This window comes from Dipodomys merriami, unplaced genomic scaffold (assembly GCF_024711535.1).
Source record: "Dipodomys merriami isolate MVZ:Mamm:240054 unplaced genomic scaffold, mDipMer1.0.p SCAF_11, whole genome shotgun sequence".
NCBI classification, from domain to species: domain Eukaryota; kingdom Metazoa; phylum Chordata; class Mammalia; order Rodentia; family Heteromyidae; genus Dipodomys; species Dipodomys merriami.
The window spans coordinates 48,921,674-48,944,231 of NW_027202382.1; the positions used below are offsets into that span (position 1 = coordinate 48,921,674).

Sequence of the window (22,558 nt, forward strand, 5' to 3'; positions counted from 1 at the left end):
TGCCAGAGGGCAGTAGGAAGGCATGCCAGGAGGGCTGATGCAGGCCTATGCTGATTGCAGATCATTACACAGACCTACTGGCTCTCAAGCATGAACAAACAGCCAAGCCAAAGTGAAAAGGCGATGCACTTTAACTTCAGCATTTATTTAAACAGAAAGCTGTCAATCTGAACAGGAAGGGAAAGGAACTTTTAAAAATGTAACATTGATAAGGAAATAGCCAAAAGGCACGGATGGCTGTTGTATCTTCCCCACTGGAAACCCGGCACCCCCTGGGAGGCCTGCATTTGTTCTAACTTCCTGAATTCTCATACAAAATGGCCCATAGCAGAACCTCTAGCCAAAACCAGCTTTCCTGAATTAAAGTATCTATTTCATCCCTGAAAGCTCAGTGGTCAGACAGCTTCACAATGTGGAATGTCATGACCTCAGTCCCTGCAGTCATCTACTCAGTGGAACCTCTGTGCTGGGGGCCACGGATCACAGGAGCTGCCCTGTAAAAACTACCGGGAGCTGGCACTCAGTGGGGCACCGAGTGATCATAAAGACACCAAGTCCAAGTCCCTATCCAGGCTGCTCATCTCTGCAATAGCTTATAAAATCAAGGCTGAGTAGTGAATTTCTCGTACAGTTCATGTTCTGAGATGATAACAAAGTTATTAGCTCAGTGCTACTTTCATATTTAAAATTAAAAGATGACTGGATTTTGTAAAACTTTTCAATAGGTTATTGCATCTGGAAAACAGTGTGAACATCACCAAGAAGCACTGCACATAAACTGACAGGAGCCGCTCCAGTTGCAGGTGACCAATAATAAATACTCTTTTAGGTCATGAAATCAGCATCTCATGATAAACACTTTGGGTGAAAACTGCATAGTTAGGGGGTGCACATTCAGTTAGGGGTGCAGTGTTGATCTCAGCACACACACCTGGGGGCTGGAAGCAGCTAGTGGTTCTCAAGAGTTCTCCTCCCCATCTTTAATTTCAGAAATTCTGTCTATAGATTTAAGGATTTCAGCAACAAGATTCAGTGTTTCTGCTCCAGAAACCAGCTGCCTAAAATGGAAAAACAGATATTAGGGGCAGTTACTGCAGTGGTTCAACAACAGAAGGACTAAAGCAAAGGGGTTCCAGAGGAGAAACCCTCTAGTTGGCTGGGGCTCAATAGGAAAATGACTCTTATTACCCACCAGCGCTGGTATGCTGGCCAGCACCATATGCAGCACCATACACCCCCAGACTGGGGGCATTTGGCCCCTAATTTACAACAATGGAGAGTAAGCCACTGTTCTTCAGAAATGGAAAGGCAAATTATCTTTCCCCAGGCCATGTGTGGTACAGTAATCTTAAGATGCCCGGGGCGGCCAGGAGCCATGGCCAAACATGATTGAGGGCATGCTGTGCACTGTACTTGGTAGGTAAGCTTTATTAAATAAATTTATGACATAGTGTGCTTTCAATTTCCCATAGGTTTATCAGGAGACACCTGTATTACATCAAGCTTCTATCATCATCAATAATAACAGCAACTAACAGTGCCCAGAGTGCCTACTGTGCCCAGAGCCTTCTATGAATGCACCTGGTTCTCATAATATGAGAGCAATTATTATCATTCCCTGTATTCAGAACCTTTGGTGGCTCACATCAGAAATCCTAGCTACTCTGAAGCCTGATATTTAAGGATCAAAGTTCAAAGCCAACCTGGGCAGGGAAATTCATGAGATCCTGATCTTCAATTAACCACCAAAAGGCCAGAAGTAGAGCTGTGGCTCTAAGTAATAGAGTGCCAGCTTTGAGTGAAGCTTAGGGACAGTGCTTAGGCCTTGAGTTCAGGCCATAATAATGGCACAAGAAAAAGCTGCCTGGCTGCCATAGCACAGCCTGGTGGCTTAACAAGACCATCCACTGCACTTCCTTCTCTGGAGCCCCCCAGTCCGGTTATGCACTGCAGAGCCTAGGTACCACCCAGAACAGCATGCCAACCTTGCCTGTCACCTGCCACGGGGCTTTTGGGCCCCAGCCACTCACTTTATGGATGCGTGTGCGCTGTTCATGACCACACGGAGGTTCTGCAGGGCTACGTCGGTGTTCTGCTTCACCACTGTCAGGCTGGCGCCTTGCCCTGACCGCAGGGCTTCATTCTCCCGCTTGAAGTTGGAGATCTGTGCCTGGGGAGGGTGGAAGACGGAGGAGGGGAGGGAGGAGTCAGCATCGGAGGCAATCCAGTTGGAAACAGATTTCCCTTGGTGGAGACAAGGACTTGGCCTCGGGACTGGCACCGCCTCAGGACAGATGCTCTTGCCTAGCTGGGGATTCTCCTAAGGGAGGGACATACACCTCAGACACAAGCATGTACTAAACTCTAGAACATTCTAAGAAATACATACCCCACCTGGACCTGGGGCAGGGATCCCTTTGTTTCAGGCCCAAACAGAAAGCTTTGGCCATTCTGATTTGAAGCAGACATGAGGAAAACCCAATGGAAGGTCATTAGCTTTTTCTTCTTGTGGTTCTGGAGATTGAACCCAGGGCCTGAACTACATTCCTAATACTTTCCCGTTTTAAAATTTTATTTTGATGGGGCTGGGAAGGTGGCTCAGTGGTAGAGCGCTTGCCTTGCATGTATGAAGCCCTGGGTTCGATTCCCCAGCACCACATAAGCAAAAATAAAAAAAAAAAAAAGTTTAAAAAATAAAATTTTATTTTGAGACAGGAGACTACCAAATCGCCTAGACTAGCCCCAAACTTGGCAATCACCTGACTAGCCTCCCCAGTAGGCATGTGCCTCCATGCCTGGTTCACATCTTTTTCTTTTTTGCCAGTTGTGGGGCTTGAACTCAGGGTCTGGGCACTGTCCCTGAGCTTTTTGTGCTCCAGGCTAGAGCTCTAGCACTTGAGCCACAGCGCCAATTCCAGTTTTCTGGTGGTTAATTGGAGGTAAGTCTCAGGGACTTTCCTGCCTGGGCTGGCTTTAAATCACGATCCTCAGATCTCAGCCTCCTGAGTTGCTAGGATGACAGGCGTGAGCAACCAGTGCCTGGCTCATATCTTTTTCTTGAGCTCACATATACATGGCTTCACAGGAGAAAAGGAAACTTTTTTTTTCCGGGGTAAGGGGGGACGGGGGGACCTTGAATTTAGGGCCTGGGCTCTGTCCCTGAGCCTCTCTCTGTGCTCAAGGCTAGCGCTCTACCATTTCAGCCACAGCCTTTCTGTTTATATGGTGCTGAGAAACTGAACCAAGGGCTTCATGCATGCTAGGCAAGCACTCTACTATCAAGCCACATTCTCAGCTAAAAAGGAAACATTTAAGGTCTTTTCTCTGATTACCTGGAGCAAGCTTATTTCTTGCTTTAGCTTCATGACATGATTTTCTGCCTTTACAGCTCGTTTCTGTTGTCCAAAAAAAATAAGCACAGTTATCACTGACAGCACATTCTCAGTACAGGAGACTTATTATCCTGATGCGGCCTTCCCCAGCCCCACCTCTACGGGCAGAGCCTCTAGGACATCTATCCCCAGCACCTGGGCTCTACCCTGGTTCACGGATGGCCTTAGCCACCCACCCTGGGGTAGAGAGTACCCACAATGCCAAGGAATGCTAGTCCACTAGACAGGCCCAGTGGGCACACAAGCACCGTTCAAAGTGTGCCCTGCCCAGCTGGCTAGCCCAGAGCAGAGCCCTCCGTACCGTCATCAGCTCGAGGTTCTGCTCTACTTGCTGGACCACTGACTCCAGGTCATGGAAGTCACTCTCCTCCTTGATCATCTTTGCCTCCAACTTCCGCTCAAGCGTCCTCACCCTTGTAAAGGAAAGGTCTGAGTTGAGTTCATGCAATCACTTTATTTCCCTTTTTATTGGTTGTGGGGCTTGAACTCTGGGCCTGGGCGCTGTTCCTCATCTCTTCAGCTCAAGACCAGCACTCTACCACTTGAGCCACAGCACTCTTGTTTTTTGGCAGGTAACTGGAGATCAGACTTTCATGGACTTTCCTGCCTGGGCTGGCTTTGAACTGTGATCCTCAGATCTCAGCCTCCTGAATAGCTAGGATTACAGGCGTGAGCCACCAGCGCCTAGCCATGCCATCATTTTCAAGAACACTTTTAAAGACACTTTAACTTGGGTTAGTGGATAAAACACACTGAGAATCTAACCCCATAGGTTGAACCTCAAGCAGAGGTGAGGCAGCAGGGCCTCTTGAACCACTGTGCTGGGATCCCAACAGAAGAAACGGGGCTGCCTTGGGCTGCAGCTCCCTGGAGGTGTGCTGATTTGGGTCTTAATGCTGAAAGATTCTTTCGTATAGAGGACAAGAAGTGTAGCTGGTGTTAAGAGATTTACAGGGTAGCCGGGAACTTCGATATCACTTAGAAACCATGTTCCCTGAGTGGTAGAGTTAAGTTCACTCCTCACTAAAAGCTTACATACATTTCTGTTTGGCTTTCAGAGAAGCTCTGAACCTCATTCAGCTTTCTTCTTAGCTTAGAATTTTCATCCTTCAACTGTAGAGAAAGAAAATCCTGATTAAAAAGCCCAGTATGCCTCACTCACAACTTTTCTTGTGGTGCTGGAAATGGAATCTAGGACCCTGTGCATGTGAGGTAAGTGGTCTCCCTACTGAACCACACCCCAGGCAGAAATAGCTTTCCTCAGATTTTTTTTTTTTTTTTTTTGGTCAGTCATGGGGCTTGAACTCTGGGCTTGGGCGCTGTCCTTGAACTCTTTAGTTCAAGGCAAGCGCTCTACCGCTTGAGCCACAGCACCACTTCTGGTATTCTAGTGTTTTATTGGAGATAAGTCTCACGGACTTTCCTGCCGGGGCAAAGGCTTTGAACCATGATCCTCAGATCTCAGTAGCTAGGATTACAGGCATGAGCCACCGGTGCCCGGCTTTTCCTCAGAATTTGGACTCAGGGTCTTTTGTTTGCTAGGCAGGTGCTCTACCACTTGAACCTTTTTATGCTTTATAGTTGAATTTTTTGGTAGGGGTTTGCCAGTCCTGAGACTTGAACTCAGGGCCTGGGCACTGTTCCTTAGCTTTATCACTTCAAGGCTGGTGCTCTACCACTTGAGCCATAGTTCCACTTCTGGCTTTTTGCTGGCTTGGTAGATATGAGTCTCATAGACTTTCCAGTCTGGGCTGACTTCAAACCACAATTCTCATATCTCAGTTTCCAGAGTAGGGTTACAGATGTGAGTTACAGTGCCTGGCAGGGCTTGCATTTTTTAGTGTGGCTGGTCTCTGGGGACATGTTCCTACTACCCAGTGCATCCTGCATAACTATTATAGGAACATGCAACCATGCCTGGTTCATGGATGGAGACAGAATATCGCAAACTTTCTGCCTGGCTGGCCAGGAACCTTGATCCCCTAGCTGCCATCTCCCAAGTAGCCAAGATTACATGTGTAAGTCATCACACTTTACCAGAACTGATACACAGAAATACCCTAGGTCAATGGAATCAACACACAGCATACTTAGGGAGAATGACCTGTGGCCACAGACTCCAATTCTTCCCACAGAAGTCTTGTAGGGTGATTGTTATAGAAAACTCTACTTCATTTAGGATGCTCAACAAGACGTCCATGTCATGGACGTGTCCATGTCATCCTCTTCTGATAACCCAAGCTGCCTGGAGCCAACTAGCTCTTAACCCTCAGCACTCATCACTGAGATTTATACCAAAATCAACCTGAGGTAGCCTTCCCCTTGGAGAAACTCCTTTCTTGTCATTCCTGGGGCTTGAACTCAGGCCATGGGCGCTATCCCTGAGCTTTTTTGTTCAAGGCTAGCGCTTTACCACTTTGAGCCAAAGCGCCACATCCAGTTTTCTGGTGGTTAATTGGAGGTGAGTCTCACAGATTTCCATCTCCGGCTTTGAACCATGATCCTCAGATCTCAGCCTCCTGACCGGCTTGTTTTCTTTTCTTTTTCAGTGCTGGGGTTGAACCCAGGGCCTCCTGCACACTAAGCAATGCTCTGGCACTGAGCTCCTCCTCCAGTGCATACCACAGGGACTCCCTCTCACAGCATGTTCCCTGAACATCTGACTGGTCTACGCAGCTACGCCCAGGACACCCAGGAAGCAGGACACTGGGAGATCACTGCTCAGACCTGGGCTCCATGCCCAGCGCCACGAGGCCCTCACTTACTGCTTCATAACTTATCTGCAGTGTCCGCAGGTGTCTGTCTCCTAGGGACTCTCCATGGGCCGCAAAGTCTGTGCTAGGACTCCCTGCTGGAGATGCTGGAGAGACACGTGAGTCTGTGTCACTCAGAGTCCACGGGGGCAGAGACTCAGTCCCAACCAATTCCGACGGGGTGGAGAAAAATGACAGGTAGGTGGCGCAGGGTGATGTGCTGGTGCTGGCCCTGGGTGGGTGGGTCTGCTCCACAGCAGATGGCATATAGGCCCCGTTCCACCCATCGTCCTCGTCGTCCTCTTCATCCAGGAGGTCCCCAGCCCCTGTTGGGTCTTCGAAAAATGGCTGTTGATATTCCAAGCCATACCCCATAGTCTGGGGGTTGGAGGAGCTGTGGTCCAGACCCAGCGTATGCCTCGAGGTCTCCTAGAAACAATGGAGGCAAATGCTGTGACCTGGAAGCCACCACATACCCGTTTTCTTTCTCATGTTCGGCCTGGGACCTGAAGGGATTCCCCTGTCATCTACCCCAAAGGGGCCAAACTTGAGCTGCAATGTTAACCCTCCACTAACAGTAAGAGTTCCCACGCTAGGGGCTGGGAAGGTGGCTCAGTAGTAGAGTGCTTGCCTTCCATACATGAGGCCCTTGGTTCGATTCCTCAGCACCACATAAGCAAAAAAAAAAGAAAAAAGCCGGAAGTGGCATTTGCCGGGCGCTGGTGGCTCACGCCTGTAATCCTAGCTATTCAGGAGGCAGAGATCTGAGGATCGCGGTTCAAAGCCAGCCCGGGCAGGAGAGACCGTGAGACTCCTATCTCCAATAAAACCACCAGAAAACCGGAAGTGGTGCTGTAGCTCAAGTGGTAGAGCGCTCGCCTTGAGCTGAAGAGCTAAGGGACAACGCCCAGGCCCAGAGTTCAAGCCCCACGACCGACAAAAAAAAAAAAAAAAAAAAAAAAAAAGAGTTCCCACGCTTTGCTCCTCCTGCTCCCACTGTACACTCAAAAGTACTGCGAGTTAGAAGAGATGCCCTCTAAAGCCATCTGATGCAGATCTTCACATGTACCTTTGGGTAACTTCTACTGCCGGCTGTGTCCTCTTTGGATAAGCCAAGGTTCTTGGTTTTCAGAAACTCCTTAAATGAAAATGGGTTCGCCTCTTCAAGGTCTTCAAGTTTGTCATCTGAAATGGGCATCGGAAAGACAGTTAGAGGGAACCGTCTCATTCATCCCTCCAGAACCCAGCATGTCCTTGGAAATGCCACCACCATCATTTCACCATGACTCAAGACAAGGGGAAACAATGCTGCTTCCTAAGGGGTCAGAGCATACATGCATCTGCATCCTTGCTGCTTCTCGGTCCCCAGTGGAACTCTTTGGTAACACCCCCTTCCCCTTCCTTGGCAGTACTTGGGTATGAACACATAGGTGGCTAGACAAGCTCTCCATTGCCTGAGGCTGGTAGGTATGGTTATCTGTGAGGCAGGGTCTCCCTTTTTGCTCAGGCTGGCCTAGAATGTGATCCTTGTGGGTACTTCCCACCATAGCAGGGTGACCCAGTTATGTCTCCCGTTTTCTTATAGTGCCACGAGCTTATACAACTAGGTAACCACTACACAACTGAGCTCTACTCCAGGCAATCCCTGGAGTCTTTTCTCGTTACTGGGCTGAAGGTACCATGAGATGGGACCTGGAAGCCCCTCAGGTACTGTAAAGATTGGGAACTGTCCCATCTTTCCACACAGGTAACTAAGTGAACTGTCCCTCAGCCTTTCTCTACACGTAGCCACATTTCAGTCCTCTAGCCTACATGCCAGCCTGGGTAAGTGGGCTCTGACCCTGCTGGCCCCTCTGGTAGAACTTCCCCTTCCTGGATCTTCCCACATCTACATTCTGTTGCCCTCATCTTCTGCTCCCTGAGTCAGGGTAAAATGCTTGGGGTTCTATCTGTACTTGGTTTTTGTGGCTTAAGGTACACTCCTTATATCCTGGCAAACCAACTGCTTCCTCTGCAGGACATGTGACTGGCACCATGTGGTGGATAAAGAGAGAAAGAAAGGATCACTGAACTACTCTACCTCCAAAACGTGTCTCATGGGCTCCTGCTGGACCTTGCTTAGTACATTTCCCCTTTCCATAGCCAAAATCTGTAAAGAGACATCATTACCCCACCATGATCACAGGGGACATTACACAGCAGTAGTTTTCTGGGGGCAACTGTGGACTCTCACTGAGGAACTTAAGGGACCAGCCCAGGGCTCCTGTCCAAGCAGGTGACCGATCCTGGTGTCTGGGGCAGTGAAGATGCCTCCAGTAGATTCTGGTGCCTGTGTGTGTGGGCATGCTAGAGATACACAGCTGGACTGTCCGAATGCCTGTGTGTGTGTGTGTGTGTGTGTGTGTGTGTGTGTGTGTGACTGTCCGAATGCCTGTGTGTGTGTGTGTGTGTGTGTGTGTGTGTGTGTGTGTGTGTGTGTGTGTGTGTGTGTGTGTGTGTGTGTGTGTACACATGCGCGCAGGCTAAACACAGCTGGACTGTCTGAATGCCCTTGTGTGCGTGGAAGTGACACACACCAAGGGCCTGTCCGAATGCTCCAGAACCAGCCCAGCCCCTGACCTAACCGCCTACCCACCTGCACCGGTGCTGGCCGAGTAGCTGCCTAGCTCCGCCTCGCCCGCCGCCAGACGCATCGCCAGCGGCCGCCAACTCAAGAGTTGGGAGGCTCCCGGCCCTTTCCCGCACCCGGCGGCCCGGGGGCCTCCGAGCGGCCCGGGCACCGGCCTTCCTGCGCGGGGGGCCGGCTGTGGGGAGGGGCTCCCGGGCCAGACGAGAGCTGGGCGGCGCCCGGTCCTGCGCGCCCCGGGCGGCCGGCGCCCCGACTCTCACCTGTGTCTCCCACGGAAGCCAGCACCGGGCTGGGCACATAGCACATAAACGTCGGCCGAATGCCGAAGAAGTGGGGGTGCAGGTCCCCGCCATGGGGGCGCTCACAGTCTAGCTGGGGGAGACAAGACCGGCGCTCATAGAACGCAGGAGCTGTAAGCGACAACGAGAGCGGCTTCACCGCGGGCCGCCCGGCCCGGCCCCCCGGCCCCCCGCCGGCCCCGCGGGCCCTCACCGTCGGGAACGACGAGGCTCCGGGCCCGGGACAGCGGGGGCGCGCCCGGGCGGCGCGCGTAGCCCGACATCGCCACGCCCGCCTAGCCCGGCAGCGGCTCCATGGTCGGCCGCTGCGCCGTCGCCCGGCGCCGCTCCCAGCCTCTCGCCGCCGCTTCCGCCAGCGCACCGGAAGCGCGCGCGCGCCGCCGCGGCCGGCGGGGGCGGGGCCCTCGGCGGAAGCGGAAGTGACGGCAGAAGAGCGGCGGTGCGATGGCGACCGTGGTGTCGGCCGCCGCGCGGCTGCTGCGCGGCTCTGGGGCCCGGGGCGGGCGGCCGAGGTGAGCCGTGGCGCGTCCCGGGCGTCGTCCCGGCTTCCGCGCGTCCGGGGGCGCCGGCGGGGCACGCTGCGGGGCCGGGCTCCGTCCCGCGCCGGCCTCGGCCCACCCCGCATCCCGCCGGCGGGCCGCCACGGCCACCCCCTGCGGGCGTCCCGCCGGCCGGGCCGCCCCGGGGCCTGGGGCTGCTGGGGTGTCCGCCCCCTGCACCACACGGGCTGGGGTGAGGCGAGGGGAAGTAGTTGCTATGCTCAGGTGGTGACTGGACTGAGTATGGACGGTGTACATTTACTAAAGTGAGGTGCGTCTAGTGGTAGAAGGGACTGGAAAAGTCGAGGCAGAGGGATGAGAGAAGGCTCGAGTCGGGCAGGGTGAGATCGAAGCCAGGAGCTGGCGGAGGAAGTAGACGCGCGGAAAGCACGGACTGGGAGCGGGAGTTGGGTGCTCAGCAAATGTGTCGCTGGGACGGGCTGAGAGTCATTATGACTTGGACAGCTGGAAGCGCGGAAGAGGCTGGATGTGGTGCAGGCCTTCCAGACCCCGTGGGACTGTGGCTTCTGGTTAGACTATAGCGAAGGTGTGAAGGGCACAGCTGGCGTAGCTTTGTATGTACACATTAGTTCCTGCTAAAAAGCCTTTTTTTTTTTTCCCCCGGTGGCTCATGCCTGTAATTCCAGGCTGAGGTTTGTAGTTCAAAGCTAGCCCTCTAGCAGAAAAGTCCATGGGCTTTTATTTCCCTTTAACTACCAAAATGTTTAAAGTGGAACTGTGGCTCAAGTGGTAGAGTGCCAGCCTTGATAGAAAAGGCTCAGGGACAGTGCCCAGGCCCCGAGATTGTCCTAGTTATTGGCTGAGTGCCCAAAACCTGTAAAAGTAAATGCTTCAGAAAGGGAGAAGTTGCCAGTACTGGGGTTTAAACTCAGGGCCTGGGCACTGTCCCTTAGCTTTTTCAATCAAGGCTGCCACTCTACCACTTAAGCCACATCTCCACTTTCATATTTTTGATGGTTAATTGGTGCTAAGAGTCTCATTAACCTTTGTGTCCTGATTGACCTTGGACTATGATCCTCAGGTCTCAGCCTTCTAAGTAACTAGGGTTGCAGGCCTGAGCCACCGGTGCCTAGCTTGAGAAGTTGACTTTCAACTTAGAGAGAAATAATTCCGTGCACCCATGTGGTCATCATAGGTATGGGCGTTTCTATTTCACAGGTTTGGACTCCCTGCACACAGGCAGTTCAGCAGTGGAGGCGCCTACCCCAGCATTCCCCTCTCTTCCCCCTTACCTGGTGTGCCCAAGACTGTTTTTGCTACAGTTGATGGACAGGAAAAGTTTGAAACTAAAGTTACCACACTGGATAATGGACTTCGGGTAGCATCTCAAAACAAGTTTGGGCAATTTTGTACAGTAGGAAGTAAGTACTGCTGGTGCATGGGGTGGTCCTTCATGCTTGACTGTGGTGCCCTCACTAGTTGTAACTAGTGTACCAGTTATGAATTGTGGCCTGAGTGAAGGCTTGTTAAACAATCAGAAAACAACCCAAATAAAAAGCAGTTGTAATTACTGGTGATTGCATTTAGCAAAATGGCTGTCCCCTTCACCCTCCCTTCTTCCTGTAATTCTGAAGATGTTCACCATGTGCAGGATTCCCTGGAAAGCAGGGCATGGTCAGGATAATGAATGTGCCCCCCTATAATTATGTTGGCCATAACAGTCATGGTTTTGAGAGATTTTTCTAGATTAAATCTGTTTTGATTATTTAACCTGTCAGTTTTTTTCCTTATCAGTTCTTATTAACTCGGGATCAAGATATGAAGCAAAATATCTTAGTGGAATCGCTCATTTTCTGGAAAAGTTAGCATTTTCGGTCAGTGTCTAATTTGTAACTTCTGTAACTATGCTCTTGGGTAGAAATACATACACACATATGTATATATTTTTATTTTTTACTTTTTTTTTTGCCGGTTGTGGGGCTTGAACTCTGGGCTTGGGTCTGTCTCTGCACTCTTCAGTTCAAGGCAAGCACTCTACTACTTATTTGTTTTTATTTTTGTCAATCCTGGAATTTGAACTCAGCGTGGGTACTGTTTTGTAGATTGTGTGCTCAAGACTAGCTATCACGAGTCACAGCTCTACTTCTGGCTTTTTTTGGTAGATAAGAGTCTCATGACCCCGGCGCTGGTGGCTCACGTCTGTAATCCTAGCTATTCAGGAGGCTGAGATCCAAGGATCGCTGTTCAGAGCCAGCCTGGGCAGGAAAGTTCAATAAATGGAAGTGGTGCTGTGGCTCAAGTGGTAGAGCGCTCACCTTGAGCTGAAGAGCACAGGGACAATGCCCATGACCAACCAAAAAAAAAAAAGTCTCATGGACTTTCCTACTTGAGCTCTTTTTGAATCATGATCCTCAGTTGTCAGCCTCCTGAGTAGGATTATAGGCATGAGCCATCAGTGCCCAGCAAGACTTTGTTACTATGGTTATTTTTTGTTTTTCTGAGATTTTACCATTTTTCTTGGTAAATATTCAGCTTGTTGCAAACTAGAATTGTTATCTTAATAAATGAGATTCAGTTAAGTTTATGCTGGTAAAAGTTCTAAAAGGTAATTTGTTTTTGTGTGTTTTGAAAGCAAAAGTAATATTTGTTTTTTGTCAGGCGTGGGGCTTGAACTCTGGGCCTGGGTGCTGTCCCTGTGCTCTTCAGCTCATGGCAAGCGCTCTTATCACTTGAGCCACAGCGCCATTTCTGGTTTTCTAGTGATTTATTGGAGATAAGAGTCTCACAGACTTTTCCTGCCCGGGCTGGCTTTGAACCGCAATCCTCAGATCTCAGCCTCCTGAGTAGCTAGGATTACAGGCATGAGCCACTGGCGCCCGGCTAAAAGTAATATTTTTTCTTAGATATATTTCAGTTGTTCTAAACTGCTTATTTAAGCTTTCTTATTTTATAGTCTACTGCTCAATATGACAGCAAAGACGAAATTCTGCTTGCCCTGGAGAAGCATGGTGGTATCTGTGACTGTCAGACTTCAAGGTACGTCAGCTTCATGCATACACAATTATGTGCGTATGTGGAACTCTCCTCTTTGTCTTGGTCAGAGTCCCTTTGAGCCCCTTCTGTTGGGAAGCTGAAGAGATTGATGATGGCCTGAATAGAGTTGAGTGGAGAACTGGGGACAGAGAAACACAGCCCCCAAATGGGTGCAGACTCCACCAATTCAGCAAGTCTGTCAGCTGGCAGCCAGGGACACAACATGATCTGAGACACTTGAAGGGTGGACACGAGAGCCAGGGCTGGGCGGGGGAATGACAAGTTTAGACTGGAGGTGGAAAGAGGCACAGAAAATGTGGCATGGGGACTGTTCCTGGGGGTCTGGTAGACAAGATGGGGTAGTCTAGATCCAGGTGCGGCCAGTGGCCAGTGCCCAGGTCTGGCTGCAAGCAGCAGTATGGCTGTAGTGCAGCCACGGCATTTATTTGCCCAGTGTGTGTCGGCACCTAGACTCAAAACTCCAGCCCTGTGGAAGAACCTGAGCGGTGGGGAAGCTCTTCAAGGGGCCCTGGTAAACCCTCCTTGGTCCTGCAGGCCCATGGCTCAGCGTGGCCTCTGCTTTGTCCTCACATGGCTGTGCAGCAGTGCAGCACTCCTCCACACAGAGATGTGATCTGGTGTCCTGCACGGGCCCACTCCCTTCTGGGACTTGGATTCGCTCGATCTGACATCCTACCGTTCTGGCTTGTACCCTCCCCATCCTCCTCCGGCCTTGTGCTGTCTGGAGTGTTAATTAGACTACAAGCTCCCTGAGAGCAAGACCAGAGCTATGGGAGCTGTGTGTGTTTCCCCATGGACCAAAGCTGTGGAAGGCCACGAGTATTTGTATGGGCCATGCACCTTTCCCTGTAGACCAGTCCTCCTGCCAGGGCCTAGGAAGCACAGGAGAACGGGCCTCTTCTGAAAGAGTGTGTTGGTGAAAACTGCAGAAGAGTTGGCTGCGTTTGACTCCATGGTGTATTCCGCACAGGAGCCTCATCTGCAGGCAGCCATGGCTTCTCCCACCAGGGAGTTCATACGAGGGAGAAGGGAAGAAGACTGCAGGTCCTAGACCCAAACAGTAAAAAGTCCAAGCTGGAGCCCCAAGTCGGATGCGAGTTTGGCTCCTGGCAGTGCTGACTTCTCTTTCTTACAGAGACACTACCATGTATGCGGTATCTGCTGACAGCAAAGGCTTGGATACTGTGGTCGGCTTGCTTGCTGACGTGGTTCTGCACCCACGCCTAACAGGTATGACCCCCAAAGCCGCCCTGGGCCAGCGGGCAGCAGAGTCAGTGAAGGGCTGGAGTTAGACCAAGGCCGCCCTGGGCCAATGGGCAGGGAGAACACTTGTCACTGGAGCTGTCCATTCACGGGCCAGGGACAGTGCGATTTTCATTGAACATGGTGCTGATGTTCAGAAAAGTCTGGCATTGTAGAGTGTTCGGTGCTTGAATATCTTCCTCTGCCCTTTGAGAGTTTCACTAGGATTTAGTCTTAGAGACAGTCACAGACTGCATCCATACTGCCAGAAGTTTCCACTGCATGACTCCTCCTTCCTTGCGAATGACAGGACTTTGAGTTCCCACTTGGAATGAGCCTTGGGGAAGAGGTGCTGGGCACCCCAGCTGCCTGGCCTCATACCCCAGGCTTAGTTCTGCCTTAAGGTCCTGGGGTACTTGGGCTAGCCAGCTGAAAGAGGGCGTCCTGACTGGTTTCCTAAGCACTATCATGTCTGCCCTGGCGCCTGTGAGGCAGCCGGTGTGGGGCAGGGTTAGAGGGAGGTAAGCTCCAGGCCCCAGTCCCTGCTCACCCAAGCTCCTCACACAGATGCCCCGCCCCTCAACAGTGGAAGTGACCCCTGCTCCCACCCGACCCAGCCCAGCTCAGCACCTGGATTAGTGCCACCTTCTGTGTTGTGGCTGGTGCACCCTAAACCCGTCTCTGTTCTTCCAGATGAAGAAATTGAAATGACACGGATGGCTGTCCAATTTGAGCTGGAGGACTTGAACATGCGACCTGACCCCGAGCCACTTCTCACCGAGATGATCCACGAAGTAAGAGTCCCCATGGCAGGGCCTGCCTTGTGGGGCCAGAGGTCCATGCGCTTACTTCGTAGTTGTATTTGCAGAAGCTGCTGTGTGTGTGGACTTTTGGGTTTCCGTTTCTTAAGTGAGTAACAAGATCTTGGCGGTTCTCAGCTACAGGACCCTTTTAGTTTATATCTTTTGTGAACTTTTATTCTTGAGAGGTAGATTGCTCTACATTTACTTTCTCGGTAGAGAGACATGAACTCAAGATTTCCCAGCATGGCTTGGCAGGCATTGTACTACTTGAACTATGCCTCTAGCCCATTTTGCTCTAGTTATTTTTGAGATTAGGTTTCATAGGGGCTGGAGGCCTGGCTCAGTTGATAGTGCACTAGCCAGTGAGTGAAAGTATTAGGTACTGAGTTCAAATCGTGGTCTCAGACCCCCCCCCCCAAATAGTATCTCACTTTTTTCCCAGGCTGGCCTGGACTGTGGTCCCCTATTTGTGCTTCCTGCTGAGGTTCAGACATGCCTACTCTCGCATCTATTGGTTGAGATAGAGCTTGTGAACTTTTTGCTCAGACTAGCCTTAAACTGAAACGCTCTGCCTCCATTTTTATGCATTTTCTTAACAAGCAGACAGTGTCTGACATGAGCATTCTTTTCTCCAGAGATTGAGCTGGAGGCAGTGCCAGCTGTTGGGGAGACCTCTGTGTTCCATTCCTCACGCGTGTGTCCCTCCCCATTCTCCAGGCTGCATATCGGGGCAACACCGTGGGCCTGCACCGTTTCTGTCCCACAGAAAACATAGCAAAGATTGGTCGAGAAGTGCTTCATTCCTATCTGAGGAACTACTACACCCCTGACCGCATGGTGCTGGCTGGAGTAGGTGTCGATCACGAGCATCTGGTAGAATGTGCCAGAAAGTACCTCTTGGAGGCCCAGCCTGCTTGGGGGACAGCCGAGGCTGTGGACGTTGACAGATCTGTGGCACAGTATACTGGGGGGATTATCAAGGTAACCTGCAGTCCTGGCTATGTACACACGTGGTGTGTGCTCCGGCGTGCGTGTGCATCTGTGTGCGTTCTCCCTCAGCGGGCAGCTCAGCCCTGCACAGGCACTGTGTGACACCCACTGGGTGATAGAATGAGTGGAGAGAGGCCAAGAGTGCTGTGTATTCTTTGTCATGTTTCTTGTAAACTTTCCTGTTACTTTTACTTCTTTTTTTCCTTTGGCTGGTCCTGGGGCTTGAAATTAGGGCCTCCAGGGGCCGGGAAGGTGGCTCAGTGGTAGAGTGCTTGCCTCACATGCATGAGGCCCTGAGTTCGATTCCTCAGCACCTCATAAGTAGAAAAAGCAGGAAGTAGCGCTGTGGCTCAAGTGGTAGAGCGTTAGCCTTGAGCTGAAGAGCTGAGGGACAGCACCCAGGCCCAGAGTTCAGGCCCCACAACAGAAAAAAAAGAAAAATTTGGGTCTTTGCCTCTCTGTGCTCAAGGCTAACACTACCACTTGAGCAGCACTTCTAGTTTTCTGGCGGTTCATTGGAAGTATGAGTCTCACCGACTTCCCTGCCTAGGCTGGCTTTGAACTGCAATCCTCAGATCTCAGCCTTCTGAGTAGCTAGGAAGACAGGTGTGAACCACCAGCGCCCTGCTCATTCTTACTTTTAAAAACAAAGAGGCTGGGCGCTGGCTCATGCTTGTCATCCTAACTATGCAGGAGGCTGAGATTTGAGGATCGCGGTTCAAAGCCAGCCCAGGCAGGAAAGTTTGTGAGACTTATCCTCAATAAACCACCAGAAAACCAGAAGTGGCGCTGTGGCTCAAGTGGTAGAAGTACTCGCCTTGAGCTGAAAAACTGAGAGACAGCGCCCAGGCCCAGAGTTCAAGCCCCACAACTGATTTTAAAAAAGAAAGGAACTGAGTTTGGGCCAAGTGCCCGCTTGGGCACGACATGTCCACCCTTGCACACAGTCTCAGCCTAACACTTGTGTGGCCTCACAGGTCGAGCGGGACATGTCCAATGTCAGCCTGGGCCCAACTCCCATCCCCGAGCTCACGCACATCATGGTCGGCCTCGAGAGCTGCTCCTTCCTGGTGAGTGCAGGGTGGGTCGGCGCGCCCAGGTCGGTGGTGAGGCCACTCGCGGGTGACCCCCCCCACTGTCCTTTCCTGCAGGAGGACGACTTCATCCCCTTTGCCGTGTTGAACATGCTCATGGGAGGAGGGGGCTCCTTCTCGGCCGGTGGGCCTGGCAAGGGAATGTTCTCCCGCCTCTACCTCAACGTGCTCAACAGGTGGGTGCTGCCTCTGGCTGGCACTGCCTGGCTTCAAAGCTGGGCTCTCGCGGCTCACACCTATAATCCTAGCTGCTCAGGAAGCTGAGATCCAAGGATCACAGTTCAAAGCCAGCCTAGGCAGGCAGGAACGTCCTTAAGACTCTTATCTCCGATTAATCACAGAAAAAGCTGCAGGTGGCAAGGTGGCACAAATAGTAGAGCACTAGCCTTGAGCGAAAAGGGCAGTGCCCAAGCCCAGAGTTCCAGCCCCAGGACTAGGGGGAGGGGGTGTGGGGGACTGGGAAGTGCACGTGAGCCATGTTTTCTGCAGTGGCTCATGACCTGATGTGGCCATGACCTCCCCCTCGGCTCTCTGTGTCCCTCACAGGCACCACTGGATGTACAATGCGACTTCCTATCACCATAGCTACGAGGACACGGGCCTCCTGTGCATCCATGCCAGCGCTGACCCAAGGCAGGTGAGGCCACGCTGCATCACCTCCGCCCGCCCGCCCCCACTCATCACGACCCACCTGGCCAGGCTGACAGGCCCGGATCAGACCGTCATTTTCACTCTTGCTCTTCTCCATAGGTTCGAGAAATGGTAGAAATCATCACAAAGGAGTTTATTTTGATGGGTGGAGCTGTTGATGCGGTGAGTGAGGCCTCTGGGCCACTTGCAGCCTGTCGCAGCCGGGTGTGGCAGCCTGGGTTTGGGTGGCAGGCGCTTCTCTGGTCTCCCAATCCCAGCCACAGGACACTGCGTTCTCTCTGCTGCCCACCGCAGTCGTGAGTGAAGGCAGCCCTGGGCCTTTTCCTGGCTAGAACATATTTTTATTTTTATTTTATTTATTTATTTTCTTGTCGGTCGTGGGGGCTTGAACTCTGGGCCTGGGCGCTGTCCCTCAGCTCTTCAGCTCAAGGCTAGCGCTCTACCGCTTGAGCTACAGCGCCACTTCCAGTTTTCTGGTGGTTTATTGGAGATAGGAGTCTCACGGTCTCTCCTGCCCAGGCTGGCTTTGAACCGCGATCCTCAGATCTCAGCCTCCTGAGTAGCTAGGATTACAGGCGTGAACCACCAGCGCCCGGCTAGAACATATTTTTAATACTCACGTGAGTTTTAAGTTTTTAAAAACTTATTAATTTTATTATCTTTAAGTAGCTGTACAAAGGAGTATTCAACAAAGCAGTATGAATGCATTCCACCTTGGTTTTGATTTTTCTTTTTTTTTTTCTAGTCCTAGGGTTTGAACTTAGCGTCTGGGTGCTGTCCCTGAATTCTTTTTTTTTTTTTTGGGGGGGGGGTCTGGTCGTGGGGCCTGAACTCTGGGCCTGGGTGCTGTCCCTCAGCTCTTCAGCTCAAGGCTAGCGCTCTACCACTTGAGCCACAGCGCCACTTCCGGCTTTTTTCTTTTTGCTTATGTGGTGCTGAGGAATCGAACCCAGGGCCTCATGCATGCAAAGCAAGCGCTCTACCACTGAGCCACCTTCCCAGCCCATGTCCCTGAATTCTTTTGCTCTACTACTTTGAGCCACGGCACCACTTCAAGTTTTCTGTTTTTTTTTTTTTTTTTGGGTCCGGTCGTGGGGCCTGAACTCTGGGCCTGGGCACTGTCCCTCAGCTCTTCAGCTCAAGGCTAGCACTCTACCACTTGAACCACAGGGCCACTTCCGGCTTTTTTCTTTTTGCTTATGTGGTGCTGAGGAATTGAACCCAGGGCCTCAGGCATGCAAGGCAAGCGCTCTACCACTGAGCCACCTTCCCAGCCCCGACTTCAAGTTTTCTGATGGTTAGCAGGAGATAAGAGTCACAGACTTTCCTACCTGGGCTGGTTTGAACTGTGATTCTCAGATCTCCGCCTTCTGAGTAGCTAGGATGACAGGCGTGAGCCACCCATTGCCCAGCTAGTTTGCACTTATTTTGATGTTTGGAAGGTCTGTCACTTCCTGGGCCAGAACTGGTTAAAGTAAAAATTTTTTAAAAGCCAATTTGCATACACCTGGGGAACTGCCAGTGCCCAGATGCACATGCCGTGCATGCGCTGTGGTCCTCCAGCTGCTGGTGCTTGGTAGCACACACTGCTTGCAGGTTTTCTTTGCTGCATGTGTTTTCTAAATTTTCTCTAGTGATCACACAGTTACATTGTAATCAGAAAGGAATTATTTACTTAGGAAGTAAAACCTGTTGGAACTTCAGTACTTTGCCAGACGTGGTGGCAAGGGAGCTCTCTTACTCTAGTATCTTGCTAGAAAATGCTTTCTGCTAATGTCAGTTTGGGATAAACTAATAGTATGTAAATATCTGTCTGAAATGCAAAAAGAAAAATGACCTGTGCAGAGTGAAGACTTCCCTTCCCTAGAGAGGATAGCGCGTCTCCACGGCCATCTGCTTCCCATTGTGTGCTTTGCAAAGTGGCGGCCCGCAGACCCGGTAGCTGATTGTTGCTCATGCTGCTCTGGACCTTCATGACCCCTTTCCTCGAGCCACAGTGTTTTGTCCACACCCGGCCAGAGGCTCAGTGTGTGCAGAGCACCATTTGGTGGATTCCCCAGAGGCCTGGGGCACTTTGGTGAGCTGTCGCCTGGCCCAGGGTATGCAAGGACCCGGATCTGCTCTTCACTATTTCCTCCTGGCTTCTTTATGTGGTCCGCTCTGGGGCCTGGCCTAGAACTGAGCATTTCACCTTCTGCAGCAAGCAGCCAGGCAGCAGGGAGTTGGGGCACAGCACCCTCACGCCAGGTGTGCTGGAACCTTTGGGTCCATGGATGGCCTTTTTGCTGGGATGTTTCTTTCTTTTTTTTTTTGTCGGTCGTGGGGCCTGAACTCTGGGCCTGGGCACTGTCCCTGAGCTCTTCAGCTCAAGGCGAGCGCTCTACCACTTGAGCCACAGTACCACTCCCAGCTTTTTCTCCTTATGTGGCGCTGAGGAATTGAACCCAAAGCCTCATGCACGCAAGGCAAGCACTCTACCACTAACCCACCTTCCCAGCCCCCTGGGATATGTTTCTGTGAGTCCCTCTGCCAACTAGAGCTAGCTGTTGGTGACCATGGAGGTGTGTGTCCTCAGGTGGAGCTGGAACGGGCCAAGACACAGCTGATGTCCATGCTTATGATGAACCTGGAGGCCAGGCCTGTGATCTTTGAGGACGTGGGGAGGCAGGTGCTGGCCACCCATTCCAGAAAGCTGCCCCATGAGCTGTGCACACTCATCCGTGAGTACGCGCTCAGTGAGGCAGCCTTGCGTGGTGGGGTTGGACTGTGGGGATGGACGGGAGTCCCTTAGGGTCTGCTATACATAAGCCTGGTGTTCACTAGGCAGCCTGGGTGGGAGGGCTGGGTTGTGGGCACTCACAGCCTGCCTGGCCTGCGCTGGCTCCTCGGAGCGTGTGGCCTGGCTTCCCTGCAGCCCGCCCTCCTGGGCCTACAGTCCTGCTGGGACTCGGGAGCGCCCTGTCCTTCTCTGGGAGCCTGCTCCCGTCCTTGATTGCAACTGTCCAGTCTCCTGAGGCCTCGTCTTCTCTAAAGAGCAAACCTAAGCTGGGCACCAGTGGCTCACGCCTGTAATCCTAGCTACTCAGGAGGCTGAGATCTGAGGATCGTGGTTCAAAGCCAGCCCAGGCAGGAAACTCCATGAGACTCTGATCTCTAATAAACCACTAGAAAACCGGAAGTGACGCTGTGGCTCAAGAGGTAGAGTGCTCACCTTGAACTGAGGAGTGCAGGGACAGCGCCCAGGCCCAGAGTTCAAGCCCCATGACCTACAAAAAAAAAAAAAGAACAAACCTAGCTGTCCACCAGCCTTTGGAAAACCTGGTGGCTTTCTGGGACCCTTTTTCTTCTTTCTCCCTGTCTCCTTGTCTTCCTCTCTTCCTTGTCTTCCTCTTTCTCCTTTTCCCCTTCTCCCCCTTCCCCAACTCCTCCTCTCCTCTTCTCTCCTCTGCTCCCTCTTTCTCTCCCTTCCCCCTCCTCCATCCCCCTTCCTCCGCTCCCTTCTCCCCCTCCCTTTTGTGCTAATAGAAGGTCTTGAACTCAGGTCAGGGCCTGGGTGCTGTCCTTCAGCTCTTCAGGTCAAGGCAAGAGCTCTACCACTTGAACCACAGCACCACTTCCAGCTTTTTCTGCTTATGTGGTGCTGAGGAATCGAACCCAGGGCCTCATGCATGCAAGGCAAGCACTACCACTGAGCCACCTTCCCAGCCCCCCTTAGCTTTTTTGCTCAAAGTTGTGCTCTACCAGTTGAGCCACCACTCACTCCACTTACAGTTTTTAATGGTTAATTAGAGACCAGAGTTTCGTAGACTTTGCTGCCTGTGCTGCCTGTGAACTGTGATCCTCAGATCTCACCCTTCTCCGTAGCTGTGATCGCAGCATGAGCCACTGTGCCTAGCAGCTTTAATTTTTAGACAGGATCTGTCTATAGTTCAGGTTGAGCTGCAACTCTGAATCCTCTCTCTAAACATTAGGATTACAGGCATACAGCCCCAAGCATGGCTGTCTGATGCATTTGAAAATAACGTAAAGCCATTGATAGCTTCGCTGTGGGCTGGGAGCTGCTTCTGTCCTTTCAACCTGGCCTACCTCACCCCCTCAGCTGCAGGGGTCTGGAGCCCTCTGCGGTGCCCAGGCTGGCCAGAGTAGCGCACCTCAGCCCCTCCACCCCTGGTGCACACACATGTGCTAGCATTGGCCCAATTCTCTCTTGCTGTCCTTGCCAGGCAATGTGACGCCAGAAGACATCAAGAGGGTAACTGCCAAGATGCTGCGTGGAAAGCCCGCGGTGGCTGCTCTGGGAGACCTGGCTGACCTGCCCACCTATGAGCACATCCAGTCTGCGCTGTCCAGCAGAGACGGGCGTCTGCCCAGGACGTACCGGCTCTTCCGGTAGAGCCCCTCCTTATCCCTGGGGGCCTGAGGCTGAAGGCGAGCCTGCTTCCACACGTGTGCCTGTGTGACTCAGTGTAAGGGGGTCTGGTCTGGCTGTATAAACGGCATGCACAGGGGCTGTTGGCCTGAATGAGCTGATGTGGTCTTCCTGGAGCTTTCCCCGAGGAGCGGGCACCGCCCTCGCCCCAGGGAGAGGCAAGCAGAGCGTAAGGTGCTGGGGTGGGAACCACCTTTTGCTGCCTTAGAGCTGGGCCCCTAGAGCTGGACGTGTGCTCCCCCTCGCCTGACACCCAGCTTGTGGCTGCTGGACGAGCTGGAGGCTGGGCCGGCCTGACACTGCACACAGGCTTGAGTGCCAGTGGCCTGCTTGTGCTGCCACAAGAGCATAGGCCCTGCCAGGAAAAGAGTGGCTTCTGCCACAGCATTCCTTCACCGTCAGCTGAGAGACAGCCTAGGAAAAGGTCCTTAGTGGCCACTAAATAGCAGCCTGAGAATCGCCTGTGTGGTCCAGCATCTCAGCCTCTCCTGCCTCCATTAGGAAATGCATTTGGGTTCAGGAAGTCATCGTGCTGCTATACTCCGGACAGGGCCTTCCTTTGGCCAGAGTCAGCCCATGGTGCCAGCATAGCCTGTAGTCAGATGCTTGGCGGTGGAGAGATGGGCCTTGAGCCTGTGTGTGCCACTGCAGGTGGTCCTGGAACATGAGTAGTTCTCAAACAGACTCTTGCAGAACTTAGCAGGAGCTCTGGCAAGGGTTGG

General features: G+C 52.1%; 2 protein-coding genes across 5 annotated transcripts; one reads left to right on the forward strand and one right to left on the reverse strand.

Moving 5' to 3' along the window:
* Positions 1-113: 113 nt before the first annotated feature.
* On the reverse strand, positions 114-9,423 carry Entr1 (endosome associated trafficking regulator 1). 4 transcript variants are annotated; one of them, XM_070015063.1, is made up of 10 exons: positions 9,267-9,423; positions 9,035-9,184; positions 8,226-8,294; positions 7,215-7,330; positions 6,158-6,574; positions 4,432-4,505; positions 3,694-3,805; positions 3,333-3,395; positions 2,031-2,170; positions 114-1,058 (listed from the first exon to the last, which is right to left on the reverse strand). In XM_070015063.1, exons 1-10 carry the CDS (start codon positions 9,334-9,336, stop codon positions 959-961), a joined length of 1,311 nt encoding a protein of 436 aa, XP_069871164.1. In that variant the 5' UTR covers positions 9,337-9,423; the 3' UTR covers positions 114-958. The 4 variants fall into 4 exon arrangements, with proteins under 4 accessions (XP_069871164.1, XP_069871166.1, XP_069871165.1 ...); XM_070015065.1 differs by lacking the exon at positions 9,035-9,184; XM_070015064.1 differs by lacking the exon at positions 8,226-8,294.
* Positions 9,424-9,498: 75 nt separating this feature from the next.
* Pmpca (peptidase, mitochondrial processing subunit alpha) lies at positions 9,499-21,932 on the forward strand. Its single transcript, XM_070015062.1, has 13 exons — positions 9,499-9,585; positions 10,792-10,994; positions 11,368-11,447; positions 12,527-12,609; positions 13,763-13,857; positions 14,563-14,663; positions 15,390-15,653; positions 16,640-16,732; positions 16,814-16,932; positions 17,303-17,393; positions 17,507-17,569; positions 19,983-20,127; positions 21,631-21,932. Exons 1-13 carry the CDS (start codon positions 9,518-9,520, stop codon positions 21,798-21,800), a joined length of 1,575 nt encoding a protein of 524 aa, XP_069871163.1. The 5' UTR covers positions 9,499-9,517; the 3' UTR covers positions 21,801-21,932.
* Positions 21,933-22,558: the final 626 nt, after the last annotated feature.